At 38.8% G+C, this 27,845-nt stretch overlaps 1 protein-coding gene across 1 annotated transcript in view; it reads right to left on the bottom strand.

Moving 5' to 3' along the window:
• Window positions 1-27,845, bottom strand: part of LOC150086356 (uncharacterized) — a 69,453-nt gene that overhangs the window by 16,349 nt on the left and 25,259 nt on the right. The window contains exon 4 of the mRNA XM_090371326.1: window positions 6,225-6,301. Coding sequence (XP_090227452.1) covers window positions 6,225-6,301 — 77 coding nt within the window. The remainder of the gene's footprint in view (window positions 1-6,224; window positions 6,302-27,845) is intronic.

Below are 27,845 nucleotides of genomic sequence, written 5' to 3'. Positions count from 1 at the left end.
CATTGACAATACTCCATGAGCTACTCTTGCAGCCCGTCTGCACTGCTCAGAGAACTTCATATCTGCCTGCACAACCACCCCCAAGTCCCTTTCATTCTCTACCACTGTCAGTGTAGTACCACAGAGTTGATACGTTGCTCTGGGGTTGCTGTTTCCCATGTGTAGAACTTTACATTTGTCAATGTTAAACTTCATTTGCCACCTCTCAGCCCATCTGCTCAACCTTTCCAGATCCTGTTGCAGCAGCATAGTGTCAGTAGTGTCCTTGACAACCCTGCCAACCTTTGTATCGTCTGCAAACTTGGACATTAAGCTTGATATACCATCATCAATATCATTTATAAATACAGAAAACAATAATGGACCCAGCCCTGAGGGACTCCACTAATAACATTAGTCCACGATGAGCAGTGTCCATTGATTACCACTCTCTGTCTTCTCCCCCTCAACCACCCCTTTATCCATAGCAGCAATTTGCCTCCAATGTCACACTGCTCCAATTTGTGTAGCAGTCTTCCATGTGCAACAGTATCAAAAGCCTTTCTAAGATACAAGTATATAATATCAAAGCTATTCCCTGCATCCAGTTCTTTTGTGACTGCATCATAGTATCCAATCAAATTCGTCAGGCAAGACTTCCCCTTGACAAAACCATGCTGTGTCCGAGCTATAACTGAAATCTTGTCTAAATGATCCTGCAGTGCTTCTTTAACCAGTGCCTCCATTAATTTTCCTGGAACAGAAGTTAAGCTCACAGGTCTATAATTACTTGTGTCAGCCTTTGATCCTCCTTTGTGAATTGGGGTCATATTTGCACATTTCCAGTCTATGGGTACCACCTCCCCTGAGTCCGAGGAAGCTCTCATAATTATGGCTAATGGTTTGCTTACTTCCTTTGCTGCCTCCTTTAATATAACTGGATAGATCCCATCCACCCCGGGTGCCTTTCTTGTGTTTATCTTCAACAATTTCTCCTCCACTTTACTCCCAGTTATTTCAAGATTCTGTAGCTTACTGCTAGAGTTGAATACACCTTTGGCATTCACCTTGCTGAATAACTCCTCATGTGTGAATGTCGATGCAAAATATTCATTAGTTTGTTAGCTACCTGTGCAGGATCATCAACAGTTGACCCATCAATATCAAGTGGACCAATCTGATTCATCCCCTTCCTTCTAGAGTTTACATAAGTAAAGAACTCTTTGCTGTTTTTCTTTGCATCCCTTGCCAAGGATTTCTCGTAATCTGCCTTCGCCTGCCTAACCTCCTTTGTAACTTGGTTGCATATCAACTTGTATCTATCATAGGCGTCTGTGTCGTGTGTTAATTTGTAAGTATCCCATGCATTTTTCTTCTCTGCCATATGCCTCATTAATTCGTATGACATTCATTTTGGCCTAAACCTTGAACAATATTTCTTAGTTGGTATGTAAAGCCTAGTAGCTTCCAAGATAAGTTCTTTGAATGCTTCCCATTTTGAATTTGCTGTTGGTAACATCATCAGTTGGTCCCACTGTATAGAATTTAAATACCGTCTCAGTCCATCGTAGTCACCTTTATGGAAGCAATAACCCTTCCCTTTACCCCTAATGGTAGTTACCTCTTTGAGTAAATCCCACTTCAGCACACTGTGATCACTGCCACCTAGTGGTTCATTTATCTGCAGATTCTTAATGCATGAAGAATCACTGCTGATAATCAAATCAAGAGTATTACTCCCTCTAGTTGCCTCCCGAACATGCTGATGTAGAAAACAATCATCCAATAAATCCGCAAAAGTCCTGCTAGTGTGTGAGTGACCAGCCCCCAAATTCCAGTCAATATCTGTGAAATTAAAATCTCCCATTATAAGACTCTCTGATTTACTTTCCCACTCTATTTCCCTGTACAGTTTCTTATTATACTCATCAGAATCATTAAGCCTATAGCACACTCCTACTCTCAATTTTGATCTCCCAATGCTTATGTCACACCAAACTGAATCAACACTGCACTGTCCAGCGATGTCGACTGGCTTCACTTCCTTGGTTTTTATGTGTTTCTTAACTAATAGCATAACCCCTCCCCCCTTCCTATCCTTTCTGTAGACATTGTACTCCCCAAATTCCAGTTCTGCATCCCTTATATCTGTGTGACACCACGTCTCTGATGGTGACTCCATCATAACGTGATTTGATTGTACAGTGAACCAATTGTAAAGCGGGTCCATTGTATTTTTATTTTTAATTATTTACATGAAACTTCGGATAATTGGGGCAGCCACCTAATCAGGCCAAAATGCACTAGTCCCGATGTGTCCCTAATAACCGGAATCGACTGTATATATATTTTTTGATTATACTTTTTCCTTTAGTATACAGTTGCCTGTAATATTTTCTTTTCAAGTGACTTCTGTGATTAATATCTTCTATTTTTAAAAAGCAACTTATTTATGAATACAAAAAATTGATTTAATTCCACAAGACCGAGAAAATATCAAATATAAATTTTTTCAGCTGTACTCACACTGAAGACTTTCTAGTGTTCAATGTGAATACAGTTCTACCTCACTCTCTGAGCTGTTTTAAAAACTGCTCATGGAAGTGCCTATGACCAACTTACACAGTCATAGTCAAGTGGTCAAATACAAGGGTACATTTGCAAGCATGTATTTAAAACAGTATTTGCAGGCAGGCCACACACTAGATAGCCAAAGTATTGGTAACTCTCTAAGAGGCTTCCAGATCAGCTAGTGTATAATCTCACTGTCTCTGTATAATCTCTGCTCTGCCAGATAGTGAGTGGAGGGATGTCAAGGAGCTGAGTATATTCTTGCCATGTGTACACCATATCCAAAAATTTGATAACTTCATACAGCATGTCCTTGCAACCTTTCCTTATGTCTGAATACACCATGAATACACCAAAAACAGAAAAACACTTATCTGCTAAAAGATCTAAATCTCCCAAAAACTTCGTCATTCATTTCACAAATATACATAGTCTTGGTTCTATTCTCGATGATGATCATTCCCACTTACAGCCTGCCATATCCCATGTACATTTTCTGACATAATCCCAGTTATCAGTTGATTCAGCCACTGCTCATCTCAGTTCTCCAAATTATTCGCTGCATTATTCCTTTTGCTTCAAGGCTTGTTTGTGTGTGTGTGTGTGTCCATTCACATTCCCTGTCAGAGACTTAGTCATTTGGAATCTCCTCTTTTCGATCTTATTTTGTTTAAAATCATTCAACTTCCATTTTCTGGAACAACCTTCTTTCATATGCATTTCCTAAAAATTACAAACTACAGAAAAATTCAAGTCTAATGTCAACAAGTATCTTCTTTTATCTTCAACCTTCAGCCCGTGCAAGGTACTAAGTATTATAGGTTCTCATACGTCTCGTGTTTAGGGTTTTCGATTAAAAAAAAACCCACATTCTATCGAATTCATCCATTGCCTCTATCAGTGTCAAAAATCCACTAATCACTTGGAACTCTGACTTCCTCTCTTTGAAACTTGACTTTCTCCAGTATAACTTTCCTAATAGTGAAGTAATTTTCCTTGGTGATTTTAATGATCACAACTCCAACTAGCTTCCACTTTCTAGTACTCGGATCTAGCTGGTCAAGATGTTGAGGCTTTTGAAATTATTAATGACCTTGGCACAGATTGTTCATTTACCTATCAGAATTCCAGACAGTCCTAACCATCCAGACCGGTGAGAAACCTTACGCACGTAAAGTTCCCACGTCTCGAAATGCATTATGGGAACATAAAAATTCTTTAAATACATAATTCCTTTTCTCCTACATTGCCAACCGAAGATGTTTTTCACGAAAGTCGCTCGTTGTGACTATTGGCTTCACTTTATTCTCATATTAATATTTTATAAATGACAATCAGGGACGAGGTAGTGCACTTCTTCCTTGAGCAAATTTTAATTACAGGTTTTTAACAATTCCGTCTTTATTTATTTTATTTCATTTCCACTTCAATACCATGTAACTAAGCAGATAAATTGAGGTGAATACCGTCAATTCAGCTCTTATTACTATTATTATTATACAATTATACATAATACACAATACAGCACTTATTTTAAAGTACAACTCAGCTTATAAGATCAAGCTGCATGGCCCTAGTTATAAGGGAGACAAAAATGAAAACTGGCAATTTTTGTTATTACATGTGTGAAATATTTAATTTCTTCATAATACATTATTACAAACAAAACTGATAAAGATTACACACATCTCATAGGAAATTACTGCTTAAAAAGAATAGTTTCATTTTTTTTTTTTTTTCTGAAACACAATTATTGTCATTCTCATACTAAATTCCTGCATGCAGTAATTTAAAGAAAGATGTGCACCAAAGTTGTGAAATGGGCAAATCATTTTAGTGTTTTTCATAATTACCCATGTAATCATAGCATGGATCAGAAGTAGATGAATTCTCTTACTTTGTATCTATACCTCATAAGAAGCTTGAGAGATGGTTAAAAATTAAAATTTAAGGTCGAACATACTGTAAATGATACTATATACTACGTTTGTTTGTTTGTTTGTTTATTTGGTTTTTAGGAGCATTAGCAACTAAGGCCATATTGCTCCGGGGATATGCGGTGGTCATTCCCTGACCTTTCCGCATCCTCCGTATTTGGTGGTGACGGGCTCGAACCCCGGTCTAATCAAGAAGCGTGTGCTACGCACTGCTGCTCCTTCCCACCTGGCTACGGAGGCGCTATATACTACGTAGAAGAGCAAATCTGTTGTGGCCTCTTCAAATTTGTTATAACAAGTGTTTGACTGCAGTTGAGCTGAGCAGTCTTTTTTGAAGCAGACAAAATAATCACAAGTTGCATGACCTAATTCAGACTTCAAAATTGACTGCACATGTATATATCAATATTACCTATACTAAAAAGGCATATAAAACCCTATATCATCAATCAGGAAATATTAATATCTTCAAATAATCTGATATGAAATTAACAAGGATATGCCATGTACTCATGTTTCCATTTCAAGGTCTGTTCCCCCATCACACATTTGACCATTAAATGTAATCTACCTACATAATACACCACATAAATATAGCATTAACATTAGTAGTGGCATATGATGCTGTTGTTGTTGGTTTAGGGATTTATCAGGCACATCGGCAACTATGGCCAAAGTGCATCAGCAATATGATGCATGAAAGCTTATACAGCATTGGCCAAAAAAAAAAATAACTTTCCATTTCATCTATTCATTCATTCCAACAGTTTGTCCAGTTCTTCTTTGAATCTATTTAAGATATCAACTTCCAAAACGACAGATGGAAGTTTGCTCCAGCAATCAATAAACTCACTGGCTAAAAGCAAATTTCCACAAATCTATTCTGCAACTGTCTTTCTTCAATTTGAATTTATGCTCTCTCAAGTGCAAGAGGCATTCCCCCTCCCCCATACTTCTCCTTCAACCCATGCACAGTACTAAGTACTATAGGTTTTGATACCTTTCGTGTTTGGGGTTTTCATAAAAAAAAAAAAAAAAAAAAAAAAAAAAGAGGAAGAGTCCCATCAGCACTGAGCTTGCTCAAACCATTCAAAGCATAAAAAAAAAGTAAATTGCAGCCATTATCAACCCACTGCAGGATGGAAGCCTCCTCAACAATTCATGTTGAGGGAAATGGACCATAATCTGCCACGCTGGTCCAGTGTGGGTTGGCAGATCGACCGTATTCAGCAGTCAGGGGCTTGAACCCCCGTCTACTCAAAGAGCGGGAGTGCTACTGCACTCCCGCTCCTGCCCACTCGGCTACGGAGGCCTATACACCTCAATCAGACCATCTTGGTACCTAGTCTCTAGATGCTACAATTTGCAGAATTTAAGCCTTTCTTGGTAAGAGCACCGCTTTGTTCCTATTACTAATCTCGTTGCTCTTCTCTGTACTCCTTCCAGCAGCTCTACATCTTTCTTAAATTAAGGCCGCTAGATATGCAGTACTCAAGGTGTGGTCTGACCATTGCCTTATACAAAGGGATAATCACCTTGTCCCTGCTATATAAAAGAAAGTTTCATTATAACAAAGTAAGTTTTTCCTTCAGCTTATTTTTTGTTTCAATCTATCAATAAGTGAGTAAAGTGAAGTACCATGAGACTAATATCTTCAAAGAAATATTTCAGTAATAAATAGTGCAAAGCTAAAAATTAAAAATGAAAGGAAAAAAAAACATATATATATACATATACCTCCTTTGACTTCATCTGGTTCACAGTCAAAATCCCAAGTTATACCAGTGATTTTCGCATACATTTTAAATTCAGACCTAAGGAAGATAATAACCAATTATACTGATACATAATGTAAACAAACTAAGAGAAGAAAAAAAAATAATCAAAAACAAGTGTGTTTACCATGTGTAAACACACTTATTAGTATATGAGCAAAAATCATATTTTTTTCCTTTTTAATTTTTTTCTTTTTTAATTTTGTGATTTTTTAATACAAATAAGCTTTCAGCTGAGAAGAAACTGGAAATTGCATTTTAACTAGAATTATGATATATGTCAGGGGGAATCCAATCTTTATTTGACTATGGGCAAAAACAGATAAAATGAAGGTAAAGGGCCAGTTATGAATTTTTCAAAATAGGATGTTATTTTAATTGATCATTATTCATATTTACAGTTTAAGCATTTTATATTCAAAATTCAAAACTTCTTCTCTATTAGTATGAAGAAGAATTTGAATCCTTCACACAAAATAAAACAGAGGAAAGCAATACAGCAAAATGAAATATTACCAAAACATATTTTCAAAACTCTGCATAAAACTTTTTAATTGACTTTTTTAACTGCTTTTTAATTGAAAATGTAGCAAATCTGATATAGAATCTTGTATAATAGGATGTTTCACCAGGGGAAATACTCACTCACAGCTTTACGTACTGCTGAAAAGTTGTCGTTATTTGGTTTTTAGGAGCATTAGTAACTAAGGTAAACCATTCCTTGAATGCCAATAAAAAGAGATGACCATAACCTTTCCTGCAGAAGTCACAACTTTTGCTTTTGTTTGTTTGTTATTTGGTTTTTAAGAGCATTAGCAACTAATGCCATATTGTTCCAGGGATATGCGGTGATCGTTCCCTGACCTTTCCGCATCCTCTGTATTTGGTAGTCACGGGCTTGAAACCCAGTCTAATGAAGAAGCGTGTGCTATGCACTGCTGCTCCTGCCCACCTGGCTACTGAGGCACCTGCTGAAAAGTGAACTCATGAAAATGATTGTAAATAGAGGGTTATCTGTCTTTTGATGCACACTGATAAAAGTGTCAAACTAAATTGAAACTTTTCTTTCAATCAATTGCCTGTCAAACCATCTATTTGCAAGTTCTTTTGATCAATGTTAACATAAAATAGCAGAGAGGAGTGCTAAGAGACGCTATTCTTTTTTTTTGAAAAACTTGTTCTTTTAATTCTAAAATCATAATTGCAGGATCTTAACTGTTATTCCCATAGAAAAAGTAACGTTTCTTCTCAAGGAAAGTCAGGTACACTGAAAATATTATCTAACAAGAGATTTTTTTTAAAAAGTAATGCATTTTAATATTAAAAAAATTATCATGCCACAGAGAAAAAATAGAAAGAAAATGACAGGTTGTAGTTAAAAATACGTTTAATGTTGTTTTAACTCTTGAGATGAGGGATCGCAACTTCCTGCCCGAGAGTTGTAAGCACTTTATCCCATGAGCCTTTAAGATTCTAGAAATCTGTTGTGATAGGTTCGGGTGGAACAGGATAAAGGCAGAGTCATTACTGCTCATGGTCCTGTGGGTTGCTACGTGGTCACGTGCCTGTAGGTCACACCTATCTAGAGCACTGGTACAGTAGCTGCACCTTGCAAGGTCTGTCTTAATCCCAGTAATCTCAGTGCATCTCTCATCTGCAGAACTAGAGTGGGTCCAGGCATGGGTTAGCAGGGCTCCCGAGGTGCCTCAGTAACCAGGTGGGCAGGAACAGCAATGCATAGCACATGCTTCTTGAAGACCACGGTTCGGGCCGTGACCACCAAATATAGAGGGTGCAGAAAGGTCAGGGAATGACCACCGCATATCCCCGGAGCAATATGGCCTTAGTTGCTAATGCTCCTAAAAACCAAATAACAAACATTGCTCGCACTGCCAAGAAGATGGCTGTGTGCATGTGCTGACCCGTAGCTGGTGAATTGGCCAGCATACATTGGCTTGCAATAGACTGTTATCTTCAAATGCATGCTCTCACCCCAAACAATGGTATCCAAGTATGGAAGGGTATTGTCTGACTCCAGTTCGATGGAATTGAACGAAAGGCAACAGAGAGTTAAGGCTGGTGCAAAAGTCGGTTGCCCGACTCCCAGGGAATGACCACAAACAAATCATCCATGTAGCGACACACCAAAAGACAATGGGATCTGGTAGACCCACAAATGCATGACTCTCCAAGTCCTCCATTAAGATGTTTGCCATAATGCATTTTAGCAAAAGATGTTGCTAATAACCAAACTAAACTAAAATTCAAGAACTATACATAAAGGTGTTGCTAATTCTAATTTTTAAATAACTGTTTTCTTTCATTTATTAACAATAATTACATATATTTTTAATCTGCTAATGAAATATTTTTGAAAATCTGGCTTTATTAAAATGCATTTGGGAATGTGTACTGATAAGTGTTAGGAGTTAGCACTACAATTATAAGTTTAATATTCTTTTTAAAAGACTTCATGTGCAAGGCAGTACATTAAATCTTAGCCAGTGGCACACTGTTAGGTCAACTCGTTGCCATTATATCTACAACACAAAAAAAGCAACAAAATTAAAAGAGCTGAAACGAATCATGAAGCTTGATTAAAATTTTATTGTTACAGGTATCTTAAAATGGTTTGTTGCAGTTATCAAAGCAACTCAATGAGTTTATTCTCATGCAGTTGGCAGCCTTGATCCCAGCAAGCATTGCAACAGAACAGTACAGAACAGAACAGTACAGCACAGCACAGTATAGCATTAAAATGTCTACAGTACAGAAGAAAGTAATATGCGTATGTGTGTTGTGGCTGTGGGATACCAAATCACCAGTGATTCACTGTGATTTGGCATCCCATTTTTCCAAGCAAGTACTGCAAATACTTTCCATTTGACAAGCAAGCTTGCAGCAGCAAGTTCTGCAAGCAACACTGTAAAGGGTGGTTCACAAGAGAGCGAAATTTTATACTTAAAAAGCGCAAACTGTTCGGGAAATTAAGCCTCACAACAAATTACAATGAGAGGAATTTGCTGTTTAAATTCTCAACAGTATATATGAAAATGAGCACTTTCTAGAAAATGTCATTTTCGGTGATGAAGTGACATTCCACCTTTCTGGTAAAGTTAACAGATTGCCACATATGGGGATCTGAAAATTCCCACTCAGTTTGTCAACATGAGCATGATAGTCCCAAGTGACAGGGCCATTTTTTTCACAGTGAACTCCACAAATTACTTAGATATGCTCAAATTGTATGTTGCACGTCTGCTGGAAGATATATAGCCACACCTATTCTATCAGAGAGATGGAACATCACTGCCATACTAGAGCTTGCATGTGTGCAAATTTCCAATAAAAAATTTCCTAATCAATGGATTGGCCAGGATGGTCCCAATCCATGGCCTCCTCATTCCCTGGATATCAAACCTACAGTTTTCTTGGCACACCCAGGGTCTGGAGCTGGATATCATCATCATTCTCTTTCTTGGTGATAGCCTTCTACTTCTGATTCTTGTTCTCTCTTTCTCTCTCTCTGGGTAATTCAGAAATTTTTTTTTTGGCTGGTGTAGCATAAGCCTCAGGCTTCCTTGTACCATATATTAATAATAATAATGACACTACATAAAGGACAAGGTGTATGCAAACAAAATTAACCATACTCCCAGTGTTACGGTTTGTTATTTGGTTTTTAGGAGAATTAGCAACTAAGGCCATATTGCTCTGGGGATATGCGGTGGTCATTCCCTGACCTTTCCGCATCCTCCGTATTTGGTGGTCACGGGCTCGAACCTCTGGTCTAATCAAGAAGCATGTGCTATGCACTGCTGCTCCCCACCTGGCTACGGAGGCACCATACTCCGGAGGGGGGGGGGGGCTCACATCTGATGAGTATGGGCTTGGCACATCCAGGGTCCTGAGCTGGATATCATCATTTTTCTCTTTCTTGGTGATTCCCTTCTAGTCCTCTCTCTCTCTCTCAGGATAACTCGGGGAATTTTTTTTTTAATTTTTTGGTTGGTGCAGCATAAGCCTCAGGCTTCCTTGCACCATATAGCTAATAATAATAGATGTCACAGAGTTAAAAGACCAGATTGAACAGACAGTGACTTCCATTTCTCAAGAGAGGCTTCAAAACACTTGGAATGAAATCAGTTACTGTCTTGACATGCTATGTGCTACCAAAGGTTTACTGAAGTGCAGTTATGTGATAAGAAATTCTTTGAGTACAATGGGCCATATATCAGTTTACCAAGAAGAAGAAATGCAACTTACCCAGAAGTAAATTACCAAAAACAATTTGAAAATTTCATATAAGTGATATAAATAAACATCATGTTAATATTAGTACAGTATAATCTTGACATAACATGTTGGGGGCAGCTTTAACATCCACATTATAAGATAACTGCATTTTGGCCAAAAATAAAATTTAGCCTTTGTTTTTTAAAAGTTTTTAATGTGATTTAATATATTTGTGATATTTTTAATATAAAACAGTAACTATAAAATACATGAACTGTTAAGCAAGGCAAATTTCATTACACTTTTTTTTTTTTTTCAGTTTTGCCATCATTGGACAAAACAGGTTGTTAAATAGCAAATGCACTGTTGCAGTAGGTTTTTTTTTTTTTTTTTCCCAATGCTGTATACTTCAAAATAAAAATATTAACCAGCAATACTTCATGAAAAGTATTTAAATTTTAAAATTTTAAATAACATTTTAATTATTTAAATTTCTTTAAACAGCATCACCATCATCAGCCATTTTCAATCCACTGCAGGATGAAGGCCTCTCCAGCAACTTTCCAGTTCCTTCTGTTTTGAGCACTGGCCATCCATTTACTACCCACAAACTCATGAACTTCATCTATCCATCTCCGCCTTTGTCTTCCAGGTTTTCTTCTAGCTCCTCTTGGATACCATTCTGTTATTTTCTTAATCCATCTGTCATCATGTCTTCGAGCTATGTGTCCTGCCCAAGACCATTTTAGTTCTTTAGTTTTGATAAGAATGTCCTTTGCTTGAGTTTGCTGCCTAATCCATGTGTTTCTCTTCTTATCTAACAGTCTTATGCCCAATATGATTCGTTCCATTCTTCACTGTGTAGCTCTCAGCTTCTCTTCCATTCTTTTGGTGAGTGCCCAAGTTTCACTTCCAAAAGTCATGGTGGGGAGTATACACTGGTTCATTATTTTACGTTTCAGACAAACTGGGATATTGCTCTTCAGTATGTGACTATATTTCCTGAATGCTATCCATCCAAAATTTATTCTTCTCTTGACTTCCAGCCATTTATCATTATTACAGCTAATAACTTGTCCCAGATAAGTATATGACTCCACCTTTTTGATTACTGCTCCTTCAATCATTATTTTCCTTTCTGTGGCATACTTGTTCATCATTACTTTTGTTTTAGCCATATTCATCTTTAGTACAAAATCCTTACTAGCTGTGCATAACTGATTAGATAACCTCTAATTCTTTGAGATCATGGCTTATGACCACAATGTCATCTGCAAATCGTAAATGGTTTAGGTACTCTCCGTTCACATTGACTCCTTTCTGCGACCAGTCTAATCTTCTGAAAGCTTCCTCAAGGGCAGCAGTAAACAGCTTTGGAGATATTGTGTCTCCTTGTTGAACTCCTTTCTCAATTTTAAATTTCATACTGTCTTTGTCTAGTCTAATAAAGGAGGTAGAACTCTCATATATTTTCTTCAAAATTATAATATATGGGGTATCAATGCCTTGTCTTTCCAGTGCCCGAAACATTGCCTTATGCTGTATGGAGTCAAATGCCTTTTCATAATCCACAAATGCCAGGCATAATGGTGTTTTATATTCATTTGCTTTCTCCATTAGCTGTGATATTACGTGAAGGTGATCCACAGTTAAGAATCCTGTCATAAAGCCAGCTTGCTCTTTCGGTTGATTCTCATCAAGTATGCTTTCTAATATGTTAGTAATGACCCTTGTGAACAACTTGTAGATGTGGGATAACAAGCTAATTGGTCTATAATTTCCAATTTCTGATTTATCTCCTTTCTTATGCAGCAAAACTATGATTGCATTATTCCACTGCTTAGGCGTCACACCTTTTCTAATGCACTTTGTGAAGAGCCTTACCAGTTTTTGTGTTATGTCTCTCTTCCTCCCAATTTTAACAACTCTACAGTAACTTTGACATTGACATTGTCATTTGTCATTTGACATTACATTTGTCAATTAACATTGACAAATGTAAAGTACTACATATGGGTAACAGTAACCCCAGAGCAATGTATCAACTCTGCGGTACTACACTGACAGTGGTGGAGAATGAAAAGGACCTGGGGGTAATTGTGCAGGCAGATATGAAGTTCTCTGAGCAGTGCAGACGAGCTGCAAGAGTAGCTCATGGTGTCTTGTCAATGATATACAGGAATTTTTCTAGCAGGGATAAGGAGGTGATTATTCCCTTGTATAAGGCAATGGTTAGGCCACATCTTGAGTACTGTATACAGGTCTGGAGGCCTCATTTCAAGAAGGATGTAGAGCTGCTGGAACGGGTACAGAGAAGGGCAACAAGATTAGTAAATGGAACAAAGGGTTGCTCTTACGAAGGAAGGCTTAAGTTTTGCAAATTACAGAGTCTGGAGACTAGGCACCGGCGAGGTGATCTGATAGAGGTGTATAAGGCTTTGAATGGTTTGAGCATGCTCAATGCCAATGGGATTCTTCATCTTTCTCAGAATAATCACCTCAGAGGGCATAAATTCAAATTGAGGAAGGACGGATGTCGGATAGATGTGCGGAAATTTGCCTTTGGCCAGCGGGTGGTTGGTTGGTGGAACCGACTTCCATCACTTGTTGTTGAAGTTGATAGCCTAAACAAATTTAAAGCTCAACTGGACAGGTATTTCGAACGAACGGAGGGGTGAAATGGGAGAGGGTTTTTTTTTTTTTTTTGGCTGATGCTGAATAAGCTTGCTTTCTTGCATCATATGCCTCTACTAATGCTAATGCTAATGCTAACTTCATCTCCCCTGGGGCTTTCTGATTCTTCATTTTCTTCAATGCATGTTCTACCTTATCAGGAAGAATATCGGGTATGTTGTATGTGTTGCTACTTTGCAATCCATCTTCCCCACTGCTGGCATCATTCCGCTGCTCCTTGTATAATTCTCTATAGTAGTCTTCTGCTACTTGAATTATGCCTGTCTGCTATTTATAAGTACACCATCACTATTCTTCAGTTTCAGTATCATTTGTCTTTCTGTATTACTGCTCATGGCTGCTGATTTAAATCCTTTGTTTTCCCTTAATGCTTGTTCTACTTTTCGTGTGTTAAATCTTCTTATGTCCTCTCTGAATCTCTTTCTAATGGCTTGCATAACTCAGTATACTCAATTTTCTCCCTGTCAGTGTTTTTCTTGCTTTTCATTTGTCGTCTTCAGTTCATCATGACAAGTGTTTCTTGACTAATTTTTTCTTCTTTGGATTTCTTTTTCCCTATAGGTTTGTTGGGCTTTATCACTTTCAAAAAGTTGTAATATTCCTTGTCGATATCTTGGTCCTGAGCAGTCTGCAGAAGCTCAAACGTGTTCTTAAGTTCCAGTACATACTGCTTTTTCTCCTCTTCTGTTATCTCAAAGACCTTTGTATTATTTACTAGAGTCAGTTTTTTCCTTTCCTTTCCTACATCTATATCAATTGTACATCTTACCATTCTGTGATCACTTCCAACATTTACCTTATTCAGGACGGTAACATCATTCACAATATATCTTCTGTTAGTGAGGATGAAGTTGGTTTCATTAGTTGTTAATCCATTTGGACTCTTCCATGTCCACTTTCTGTTCATCCTTTTCTTGAAAAAAGTGTTCATTACTGACAGTCCTTGAGATTCTGCAAATTCCACAAGTCTTTCACCTCTTTCATTTCTTTCACCAATTCCAAAATTTCCTATAGTTCCCCTTTCTGCGCTGTTTTGTCTTTTTCCAACCTTAGCATTTAAGTCTCCCATAATAATAGTATAATAGGTTTTCTGCTCATCTAGAAGACTCTCAATTTCGGTTTACATTTCTTCAACCTCTTCATCATCATGGCTCGACGTTGGTGCATAAATCATTATAATATTTAGCTTGTACCTCTTAGAAATCTTGTATATTGGTTTGACAACCTTGGTGATGTACTTTTGTACTTTGAATTCCAAAATGTTGTTTTTAAAATCTTTTGGTTTCTGGACAGAAACCCAACTCCACCTTCACTCCTTTCACTGTTTCCATTGGTGTACAGCAGATTTCCACTTGATAAACTTATAAGTGTTTCATTTCTTCTTCTTGTTTCAGCCAAACCAATGATATTCCAATTCACATTTTCTAATTCCTTTTCCAGCTCTAATATCCTGTCTTCACCGATGAATGATCTTACGTTATAACAGGCCAAGTTCAGTTTCCGTTAAAAAATTATATTTAAATTTAAACAGCATTTAAATATAATTTTAAATAGTTTAAATTTTAAATAGCAATACTGTTTAACAAAACAGGTTGTTTTGTTAAAATACAAGACTGCACAATAACATCAAAGCACATTGAGACAACATTCAACATCTCCCATGAGCAAACTCATGACATTGTGGAAAATGTTTTAGGAATGAAGGTTTCTTTGAGGAGGGTCCCTAAAGCACTGAATGCAGATCAGAAAGGGGAAATAGTGAGATGTTGTCATGAGATTTCGCAACATTTCAAGCTAATGAAACTCAGTTTTAGGGGCAGTATGTCACTATGGAAGAAATGTGGGTGCACCTCTTCGGCCCTGCAACAAAAAAACAATCGAAACAGTGAAAACATCCCTCTTCTCCTCCACCCCTAAAACTCTGAGGGCAGGAGTCAACTGGGAAAGTCATAGCATCCAACTTTTGGGATGCAGAAGGAATGATTATGGTTGATTTCCTAGAACGAGATTCCACTATCAATGCCAAGTATTATTCTAACCTACCGAGACATTTCTACGTAACATTTAAGCTCAAGAGGCAGAAGAAATTGGCCAAAGAGTAAACTTGGGAATCAAGACAATGCACCAGTGTAAACACAGTGTTTGTAACTCAGGCAACACTGCATGAATATAGGTTCAAGCTATTGGAGCATCTATCCTACTCATCAGATTTGGCTACAGACCTCCCCTCATATCAGTATAGGCAAAAAGTAGTGAATCACTGACAGACATACCTAGGAGTAAGTAGGTAAATTTAAGCTATATTGTTAAAGAATATATATATATATATACACACAAAATAATATACAAAATACCTATTATTGCATACCTACTATTTGGTTTACTTTCTCAGGGGTAAACAAAAAATACCTTATCACCGCCTTTCAATCTGAGTTGTTGAACCCCCTAAAAAGTCATCCAGATTGTGCAACAACAGGTAGTTTGCATATTACCTTGCACATATACAGGGTATCTCTTTTGAAGATCCCAGATTTTAAATATCTCACAAAAGAAAACCCAGTGAACTAGAATGTATTAACAACTTTTATGAGGAAAGAAAACTCAAACAGCATAAAAAAAAAAGTCAGCAGACTTCTACATGAGCTCCTTGGATGCGATGAAGAATGTCCAAACAATACTTGATTTTCAGACTAAGTTTGCTCCAACATAGCTGCACTGATGGTGGCAATTGCTTGCATGATGCATGTATGTAAATCGGTGGTGTTAAAAGCTCCAGAAGAAGAAATCTAAGAGAGTCAGATGAATGAGGGGGGTCATGGTATCGGTCCACCTCACCCAATTTAACAGTCTGGAATCATGTCATTCAGAGCATCTTGTTGGAGCTTGCAGATGAAAGATTATGTTGGGCTGTAAGTGTGCAATCTGAGGAAACGCATATTATTGTTCCAGCATATTTAGGTAATTCCTGTAATGGTATCCTCTAAGAAGAAGAATGGACTGATAATCATGTCCTTCATAAGACCAGAACACACATTCACTTTTGGATGTCTTGATTGTCTTGGACGCAGTGCAGATTTTCTGAACCCATATTTGAACATTGATTAGCATTAGCATTAGCATTAGTAGAGGCATTTGATGCAAGAAAGCAAGCTTATGCAGCATCAGCCAAAAAAAAAAAAAAAAAAACCCACTTCCACTTCACCCCTCTGTTCGTTCAAAATACCTGTCCACCTGAGCCTTAAACTTATTTAGGCTATCAACCTCCACCACAAGGATGGCAGTCTGTTCCACCAACCAACCACCCGCTGGCTAAAGGCAAATTTCGCACGTCTGTCCTACATCTGTCTTTCCTCAATTTGAATTTATGCCCTCTCAGGTGATTTTTCTGAGCTAGAGGAAGAATCCATCAGCATGAGCATGCTTAAACCATTCAAGGCTTTATACACCTCTATCAGATCACCTCGCTGGTGCCTAGTCTCCAGACACTGTAATTTGCAAAACTTAAGCCTTTCTTCGTAAGAGCACCCCTTTGTTCCATTCACTAATCTTGTTGCCCTTCTCTGTACTCGTTCCAGCAGCTCTACATCCTTCTTGAAATGAGGCCTCCAGACCTGTATACAGTACTCTAGGTGTGGCCTGACCATTGCCTTATACAATGGAATAATCACCTCCTTATCCCTGCTGGAAAAATTCCTGTATATCATTGACAATACTCCATGAGCTACTCTTGCAGCCCGTCTGCACTGCTCAGAGAACTTCATATCTGCCTGCACAATCACCCCCAAGTCCCTTTCATTCTCTACCACTGTCAGTGTAGTACCACAGAGTTGATACGTTGCTCTGGGGTTGCTGTTTCCCATGTGTAGTACTTTACATTTGTCAATGTTAAACTTCATTTGCCACCTCTCAGCCCATCTGCTCAACCTTTCCAGATGCTGTTGCAGCAGCATAGTGTCAGTAGTGTCCTTGACAACCCTGCCAACCTTTGTATCATCTGCAAACTTGGACATTAAGCTTGATATACCATCATCAATATCATTTATAAATACAGAAAACAATAATGGACCCAACACTGAGCCCTGAGGGACTCCACTAATAACATTAGTCCATGATGAGCAGTGTCCATTGATTACCACTCTCTGTCTTCTCCCCCTCAACCACCCCTTTATCCATAGCAGCAATTTGCCTCCAATGTCACACTGCTCCAATACAATGATGGTGGCATGTTCAAATATGAAGGGGTACAAGATATTTGCCAATGCTATCAAGGCAGTCCCGTTTCCCAAATGATTGTAAGAATTTGGGAAACGGGACTGCCTCCAAGATCTGAAAATTTGCTCAAATTGCAGGACTATTAGCCTAATTTCTCACGCTAGCAAGATTCTTCTTAAAATCATATTAAACAGAATCTCAAGAAAACTTGAAGAATAAATGCCAGAAGAGCAGCAGGTTTCAGAAGTGGGTAGAGGAACTAGAGATCAGATCTTAAGTCTATGACTGATTATTGAAAAATGCAAAGAATTCAATGTTCCAGTCGTTTGTGTTTTATAGATTATGCAAAAGCATTTGATTGTGTTCAACATGAAAAACTATGGGAAACAATGACTATTATGGGTTTCCCAATCCACATAATTCAGCTGATTAAGCTACTGTACCAGGAACAGGAACAGTGAGAACAAACTGTTCTCACTATTCCTGTTCATGGGAAACACAGACTTTTTCACAATATGTAATGGTGTCAGGCAGGGCTGTATTTTGTCACCTCAACTTTTTAATCTTTATGCCAAAGATATTGTGCATGAAGCTTTGGAAGATTTAGAGACTAGCATCAAAATTGGAGGACTGAAGATAAACAACCTTCATTATGGAGATGATACTGTGCTAATCTGTAATTCTAAGGATCATCTTAAAGAAACTCTGAGGAGATTATGTGAAGCAAGTAAGAAAAAAGGATTGTTTCTGAATGTGTATAAAACTAAAATTATGGTGATTGGTGATAATCTCAGTTCCAGTAAAGTGAAGAACATGGGCAAGATATCGAAGAAGTTGATGAATTAGAATACTTAGGGTCAAGAATAAATAAAAATAGTGACTGCTCAAACGATGTAAAGAGACGACAGGCAATTGCTAAAACATTGGTCGCTGATCTGATAAAATTATGGAGAGATCACGATCTTCCACTAAGACAAAACTGAGAATCATTGATTGGTTAATTTTCGCCACTTATGGATGTGAAGGATGGAATTGAAAAGAGTTGACAGGAAGAAAATTGAGGCATTTGAAATGTGGTCTTACAGGAGAATACTGCATGTTTGTTACTTGGATCGAAGAACAAATGGGTGGGTATTGAATAAAATTAGCAGGCCTAAAATTCTTCTTCATAGCATCAACAAAGAAAACTCAAGTTTTTTGGTCATATAGTAAGAAGGGAAAATTTTCTGTTGAAGAATATAATGGAAGGAAAAACCAAGGGGGAAGAGGTGCAGAGGAACACCTGCAACTAGTTAAAAGGATGAGATCAGTGAACTTCTGGGCATGACACTTTGCGATGCTGCTCGTATTGCACACGATCAATGTAGTTGGAGGAATTTGTTGGTGGCCTCAACAGCTCCTCGGGGAGCTATGTGACTGGAAGAAGAATCAAGGCAGTGTTAGGTAAGTCAAAAAACTGCTAGCCTGGGGTGATACACAGACTAATAGTCAAAGAGTAGCTGCAGGTAGAGGTGAAAGTGATTATTTCACTGCTTCTGGAAAGCAAGGTGTCAGGGATGTAAAGTCAGTTAAACTTTTTTCGAAACGTGAAATGTTGCCTTATTAGAAAACATAACATGACTCAAAAAATCATGGTTTTGGTCGAAACGATCAAGATTATCAATAGCGAAGTTTTGTTGCTATGGTTTGTCACTTGCCTTGATTTCTTGGGCCATTTTCAATTTATAAGCATAACAAACACAGCCATATGTGTATGACCCTGAACAGAGTTGCATGTTCACTTCCCTTGATACATACCTGATTGACTTCCATAGCCTACGAACAAATCACGTACCTCTTCAGTTTGCTCTTCTGAGATGCTTTGACAACCACCTCCATGTTGATTCTGCATGCTACTGGTGTTCAAAAATGTCCTATACCTCTGTATAGACTTTTGATCAGATGATTCTTTGTTGAACACACGTCTAAAGTATCCAATCCACGTGTTTTACAAATTTTGCAGAGCAGGCGAACGGGAAGTTTTTTGGCTATATTTAGCCGCTTTATTGACCAATTGTTATATTAAATTATTTTCTATAAGTAGCTTATAGATCTAGTCAAGATCCTTGGTTTATTCTGAATTGAGATAGCGAGATTTTGGAAGTTAATTAATACTTAAGTGTCCGTAGATTTACCGTTCGTCACTTGCCGCTATTGTTATACAATACAACGTTATATAGCGAACTAGACAGTGTTAGCTTAGCATAGTATAGTATATAATATTATCAATTAATCAGTAAAATTTATTAATCTTGTTGAACTTCATTCTCAATTAAATTGTACTTTTTAACTAAATACATATAACAACTTATATTTTACAAACATAACATAATTAATTAAAACATAACTTGATACGGAAGTTATATAAAGAAACTCGAAGATAATACTTGATACTGAAAAAATATACATAGATATACAGTGTTACAACTGCGTTGGGATAGTTTAGGGTTATAAGTTTGTCTCCCAGCAGTCTGAAATACCCTGCATCTTGTTTTACAGGCTGCTGCTCATTCCAATAGAAGCAGTGTAAGAATCACTTTCACCTCTGCCAGCGGCTACTGTTAATCTATTAGTCCTTGTATCCCCCCCCCAAGCTAGCAGTTTTCCGCCCCACCTAAAACTGCCTCGATAGCATCAGCAAACATTCTTGCACCCTTTCTATTTAAGTGTATCCCATCCCTGTAGAAGCAGTCTCTCCTGTTAACAAGTACAGACCAGGCTGAAAAAAAGTTTACCCCTTGAGCCTTGCACAATCTTTCCAGGGCCGAATTGATCGACAAGACTCTCATCATATACTCCCTCCTATCATGTCTGGGCAGAATTGCAGACACTTTCAAATTCAACCCTAATTCACGGCTTTTTTTCAACAGTGACCTGTACTTCTTAAGTAATTCTGCTGGTCTCCTACTCTAAATATCATTAGTGCCAACATGTACAACAATATCACGTTTTGTGCCCTTAAAAGATTATATCCACTCTACAACGTCATCAACCTTTGCCCCTGGCAGACATACGCTTTTTACATAGCATGTTCCCCGTTTCCCTGACAATAGAGTCATCAACAACTTCTAGTTCCTGTGGGACCAGCGCATTCGGCCTTGCCGCTGTGTTGCGTGACAATCAAGTGCAAGCTCTGGCGTTGATGTGGGCAGCTGAAAGCTTGATGGTGCCCTCAATTTAGATTCTTCCAGGGCACCCACCCTGTCCTTCAAGCTCTCATACAGGCCCATAACAATGCTGAGTTGCCATCTCATTTCCTCACACTCTTTACATTGCGCACACACAAAGACATCACCCCCCCTTGGCAATATCATGTCCCAAACCTGATTGCTCCACAAACATCAAGCAAGGAGTGCATCTTAAGAGGCTGTGATTCAGAGGGCAACCCTCCCCCTCGGTTCTTCCCAAAGGCACAGCACTCCATTTAACTTGAGCCTTTTGCTTTGCTGCTCTGGTCTGAGTCATGACTTCGATTCCATTTCAATAAAATTTCAACACAATCCAAGTAAACATTTGGGTTGTGTTAGAGTAGCTAAGAATAGGAACAGGTGCATGTATACGTGCATGTACACCAATGCTAGGAGATTGGTAAATAAATTTGATGAATTTGAAGTATTGCTCAAAACATCAAAGGCAGATATTGTTGGGATATCAGAGATGTGGTGTCACACAGATATAAGGAATGCAGAACTGGAATTTGGGGGGTACAATGTGTATAGGAAGGATTCACAGGATAGGAAGGAAGGAGGGGTTATGCTATTAGTTAAGAAACACAAAATTCAAGGAAGTGAAGCCAGTCGACATCGCTGGACAGTGCAGTGTCGAGTCAGTTTGGTATGACATAAGAATTGGGAGATCAAAATTGAGAGCAGGAGTGTGTTATAGGCCTAATGACTCTGATGAGTATAATAAGAAACTGTACAGGGAAATAAGAGTGGGCCAGTAAATCAGAGTCTTATAATGGGGAATTTTAATTTTCCAGATATTGACTGGAATTTGTGGGTTGGTCACACACACACACACACACACACACACACACACACACACACACACACACACACACACACACACACACACACACACACACACACACACACACACACACACACACAAGGCTTTTGTGGATTTATTGGATGATTGTTTTCTACATTGGCATGTTCGAGAGGCAACTAGGGGAAGTAATACTCCTGTAGTGATTCTTCACACATTAAGAATGTGCAGATAAAGGATCCACTAGGTGGCAGTGATCATAGTGTGCTGAAGTGAGATTTACTCAAAGAGGTAACTACCATCAGGGGTAAAGGGAAGGGTTTTTGCTTTCGTAAAGGCGACTACAGTGGTCTGAGACAGTATTTAAATTCTATACGGGGGGGCCAACTGATAATGTTACCAACAGCAAATTCAAAATGGGAAGAATTCAGAGAATTTACCTTGGAAGCTATTATGCTTTACACACCAACTAAGAAATATTGTCCAAGGTTTAGGCCTAAATAGATGTCAGATGAACTAATGAGACATAATGGTAGAGAAGAAAAATGCATGGGATACATATAAATTAATGGCTGACATGGAAGTCTATGATAGATAAGCTGGTCTGTAACCAAGTCACAAAGGAGATTAGGCAGGCAAAGGCAGATTATGAGAAATCTTTGGCAAAGAATGCAAAGAAAAACAACAAAGAGTTCTTCACCTATGTAACCTCTTGAAGGAAAGGGATGAATCAGATTGGTCCACTGGATATTGATGTTGTTCAACTGGATGTTGTTCAACTGTTGATGATCCTGCTCAGGTGGCTAACATACTAAATGTGTATTTTGCATCTACATTCACCCAGGAGTTATTCAGGGATGGGAATGCCAGAGGTGGGCTAAACTCTGGCAGTAAGCTAGATGATTTTGTAATAGCTGAGAAGAAAGTGGAGGAGAAATTGTTGAATATAAACATAAAAAAGGCACTGGGGTGGATGGGATCTATCCAGTTATATTAAAGGAGGCAGCAAAGGAAGTAAGCAAACCCTTAGCCATAATTACAAGAGCTTCCTTGGACTCAGGGGAGGTAGCCATGGCCTGGAAATAAGCAAATGTGACCCCAATGCACAAAGGAGGATCGAAGGGCGACAAGTAATTATAGACCTCTTAGTTTAATTTCGGTTACAGGGAAACTAATGGCGGCACTGGTTAAAGAAGCATTGCAGGATCATCTAGACAAGACTTCAGTTACAACTCGGACACAGCATGGGTTTATTAAGGGGAAGTCTTGTCTGACCAATTTGATTGGATACTATGATTTAGTCATGAAGGAACTGGACGCAAAGTATAATTTTGATACCATATATTTGGATCTTAGGAAAGCTTTTGGTATTGTTGCACATGGAAGAATGCTGCACAAATTAGAGCAGTGTGGCATTGGAGGCAAATTGCTGCTATGCATAAAGGGATGGTTGAGAGGGAGAAGACAGAGAGTGATAATCAATGGACACTGCTCTTCGTGGACTAATGTTATTAGTGGAGTCCCCCAGGGTTCAGTGTTGGGTCCATTGTTGTTTTCTATATTCATTAATAATATTGATGATGGTATATCAGGCTTAATGTCCAAGTTTGCAGATGACACGAAGGTCAGCATGGGTGTTAATGACACTAATGGCAGTACGCTGCTGCAACAGGATTTAGAAAAGTTGAGCAGATGGGCTGAGAGGTGGCAATTAAAGTTTAACATTGACAAATGTAAAGTACTGCATATGGGAAGCAGTAACCTCAGAATAACGTATCAACTGTGGTATTACACTGACAGTGGTAGAGTGAAAAGGACCTGGGGGTAATTGCGCAGGCAGATATGAAGTTTTCTGAGCAGTGCAAATGGTCTGCAAGAGTAGCCTACCATGTCTTGTCAATGATATACAGGAATTTTTCTAGCAGAGATAAGGAACTAATTATCCATTTGTATAAGGCAATGGTCAGGCCACACCACTGTATATAGGTCTGGAGGCCTCTTTTTAAGAAGAATGTTGAGCTGTTGGAACAAGTACAGAGAAGGGCAACAAGATTCGTGAATGGAACAAATAGTTGCTCTTATGAAGAAAAGCTTAAGTTTCGCAAATTACAGTGTCTGGAGACCAGGCACCTGCAAGGTGATCTGATTGAGGTGTATGTTTGGTTGAATGGTTTGAGCATACTCAATTTTGATGGGATTCTTCCTCTTGTTCAGAATAATCGCCTGAGAGAGCATAAATTCAAATTAAGGAAAGACAGTTGTAGGATAGATGTGCGGAAGTTTGCCTTTAGCCACCGGTGGTTGATTGTTGGAACAAACTTCCATCTGTCATTATAGAAGTTGATAGTTTAAACAGATTCAAGGCAGGACTAGACACACATTTGGAGCGAGTGGATGGGTGAAATGAGAAGGGGGCGTTTGTTTTGTTTTTGTTTTTTTTTTGGTTGATGCTATACAAGCTTGCTTTCTTGCATCATGTACCCTTGCTAATGCTAAGGGGGTGATTATCCCGTTGTATAAGGCAATGGTCAAGCCACACCTTGAGTACTGTATACAGGTCTGGAGGCCTCATTTAAGAAAGAATGTTGTTGTTGTTGTTATTTTGTTTGTTGATTGCATAACAGTCACCATTGATAACTTTCATATCACTGAAAGGTGCAATATGGCCACAGTCAGAGACAATTATATAATTTTATTCGTTTAAGAAAGCAGAATAACTCTATGGGATTAGCATCGTTGCCTATGATATGAGGGAGTTTTAAAGGTTCTTTTAGATTTGGAAGGAAGCTGAATGAGCATTGCCGAGCTTGTTTGTACAGAGTGCATTCAACAAGAATGTGCTTCATTGTGAGCTGACAGTTGCAGTGAAAACACTGTGGAGGATCATTTCCTGTGAGGAGAAATAGGTGAGTAAACTGACTGTGACCGATTCATGCTCTGGCTAAGATTACTTCTTCCTTTCTGTTAGTATGGAAACTAGAAGTCCATAACTGTGGTTCTGGTTTAATTTGCAATAACTTATTATCCACTTAAGCTTGCCACAGAAGTGTCCATTGTTCCTTACATATCCTTCGTATCTAGATCTGTAATCAACATAGGGAATGCAAAAACCTGAAAATACTGAGTTAGATGGATGTTTTGCAGCATAGTCTGCACATTCGTTTCCTGATATCCCAGTGTGGCCTGGGATCCAGCAGAAGATGACTGCTTGCTGGCATTCCTGAATATGAATGCCAGCAAGCCATCTTACTACTTATGATTTTTATTAAAGGATTGGTTGGTGAGGAGGTGTTTTGTAAGGCTATAAGTGTACTCTGTGAGTCCGTATATATTATACTTTTTTTGATGGAGAGATGGAGAATATTTTCTAGAGCAAGCTTGATGACGAATAACTCAGGTGTATAACTGCTGCATTCAGTAGGCAGAGATACAGAGATAGTGTTAAAATGGAAAACTGCTGCGGCACCTACTCCACTATCAGACTTTGATCCACCTGTATATATTTTCATGAAATACAGATAATTTTGTGTGTGAGCAGTATTTTTTTTTTTTTTTTTTTGTTAGTTGTTGGCACATTGGCTTCTGTGGCCATAATGCACCTCCCAAGGTTTTTGCATTTTACTCTGATCCAAGCCCGAGGCAGGATTCGAACCCGTGACCTTTGGGTTACGGGTTCGAATTACCATTTACATCACCAATAACAGGAAAAACGAGAAACAAAAAATAGTGGACCACCTTGTACAAATTTGGCAGAGAAGATGGACAGACATGGAAAAAGGAGCGATAACAAAAAAATTTATTCCCCAAGTAACCAACCTGTATCCCAAGGCTCCCGCATGACTGTACCCAGGCCTAAACACTACTTTTCTACTCACCGGCCACGGGCCTTTCAAGGCCAAATTAAATGCCATGGGCATAATCGAATAATCACACTGTCTCTGTGGCAAACTAGAAACATGGCATCACGTTATGCATTAGTGTGAAATATATGAAGACATCAGATGTCAAATGATCACGAGAATTAAATACATCCCTAACACCCAGGAACACCATCTTCCTGGACACACCAGAAGAATTTGCGGCCTTTAGTCGCTTTGCTCAGGACGTCTTCTCCAGAAGAAAACTACAAATAGCCATCCACCAAGGCCAACAGGAGTAACGAAACCAAATATGGACACCAAGGAATACGAGAAACTAAGGACGGGGATATCAACCAATGATTGATGACCATTGGAATATGCCACCCAAAGTTGAGAATGGAATGCCACCCGTTTAAGATAACAGAACCCACCTGATAGGGAAGTAAAAAAAAAAAACTATCACACAATCAGAGAAGGATGCTGAACCAAAGAAAGAGGAACACAAGGATGCGGCTTGCCCCCATGAGTGACAATGAAGAGAAACAGACGTGAGACAAAGGCCATATTGGAGACCTGAAGAGGGCACTCTAGCCCTCTTCACCTATAATTCCTAACTCCCCGAGAGGAGGGGACGGCCACAAGGTTCCCCCCCCCTTTCTCGCCATCTCCTGTTTCCTTTCTGGTGGGGCATGGGCATGCCCCACTGAAACTGGGGCCGCCTTCTCTATTGGCTCCATACTTCTGCCTTTTCCCCCAGTCTTCTGCCTCCCCCCCCTCTATCTTCACACTAGCGAAAGTCCCACACATCAAAACCGCCATACGCCCAGCATTCAGCCTAAAAAATTAAAGCGATTATATCCCCATGTCAACGCAAATAATAAAAATCACTTTTATTTTATTTTCTTGATGACCATTGGAATATGCCACCCAAAGTTTTTTTTTTTTTTTTACTTTTGGTCCTAGCCCCCGAAATCTAAGTGGCAGGACCTGCCAGAGTAAACTAAGCCTACGAAGTTCCTGGCCTGCCTCCATGGAGCATAAGTGGGGCAACGTTGGATCCCAACAGGGGTCCAGCGGCTAAATGGCCAGAAGAACAACAGTACACGATCCAAGATCCATACACTTTTAAATCTCTGGCATTTACAGTGTACTGTAATACACCACAACATAAACTAAGCGGAGATGGGGGGGGGGAACCTCTGATGCCACTTGACCCTAAAAACACTTACCTTTGGGTTTCCCACACAGGCACTTTATCCACCTGGCTAGCCGGGTCAGCGTGTAAGCAGAATGAAGTTGTCGCATGTTGATATTTGCAAGGGAATCTTTTCACCAATGTAGGAAGTAATTGTCACAGGATGGATTAATACAAGATCATGGGGCAACTGAAGTGTTTCGATCTTGGAGGACTTTTTCAAGGTATACATTCCAACTTTCTGATAGTGCCTGCATTCTGATACCAGTAGGTTGAACTTCTCTGGGTTTATTTCTGTAGAACATTTTAAACTGTGGATCACTAAGCATTGGCCAAATGGGATGTGTTGGCATGCTTTTTGAATTTTAGCAGCATAATTCAAAATTAACACCTTTCTTCTGAGATAGAGTGGAACTTCGTGGGCTTCAGCGTAGAGACTTTGTACTGGCAATGTTCTATAAACACCTGTAGCAATCCTGAGGGCAGAATATTGAATAGGAGCAAGCCCTACTAGCACAATCTCCCTAGCAGAGTCATACACCGGGGCCCCATAATCAAGACAAGACCTAATTCGAGTTCTATACAGGTGAAGTAAGGTGTAGCGGTCTGCATCCCATGTTGTAGAAGAAAACGATGAGAACGTTCATTTTTTTTCTGGCAGGTTGTCCGGAGATATTTGATATGTTTTAAAAAATTAAGTTTCTTATCAAAAATTAGACTGAGTAGGCAAATGCTACTCATAACTGAGATAGGATGATTTGTCAGGCGTAGCTCTGGGTCATGATGCATCCCTCGTTTGTTACAAAAGTGAATGGCACTAGATTTTTGATGAGATAGTCGGAATTCTGTGTCATCCATAGTTCAATATTGTTTAATGAGATTTGTAGTTGCCTTTCAATGAAGTTCATATTCAGTGAACTGCAGGAAACAGTCAGATCATCAACATAGAGGTATGAGTTCACAGTGTTGGGAATATGCTTGGTAATATGATTTATTTTCAATGCAAATAAGGTAGCACTGAGAACTGAGCCCTGTGGGACTCCTTCCTCTTGTATATAGATTTGCAAAAAGACTTGCCAATAGCAAACTTGAAAAGATCTATACTGAAGAAAATTTTGAATGTAACAAGGAAAGTGGCCTCTCGGGTCAAGGGAATGAAGATCTTTCAAGGTACCAAAACACCAGGTCGTGTCAAAGGCCTTCTCTACGTCAAGGCAGACCATAACAAGATGTTCATTTCGGATAAATGAATTCCTGATATTTGTTTCAGCTTTGACTACGAGATCCAGGGATGATAGATTATTTCTGAAACCTAACTGGTTATCAGCGATTAAATGTTTTGAATTCTGATACCATG

This window comes from Mastigoproctus giganteus, chromosome 4, assembly GCF_048544385.1.
Source record: "Mastigoproctus giganteus isolate SK-2022 chromosome 4, ASM4854438v1, whole genome shotgun sequence".
NCBI lineage: Eukaryota > Metazoa > Arthropoda > Arachnida > Uropygi > Thelyphonidae > Mastigoproctus > Mastigoproctus giganteus.
The sequence above is the reverse complement of the archived record's forward strand: the minus strand, read 5'-3'. Positions and strand labels throughout refer to the sequence as shown.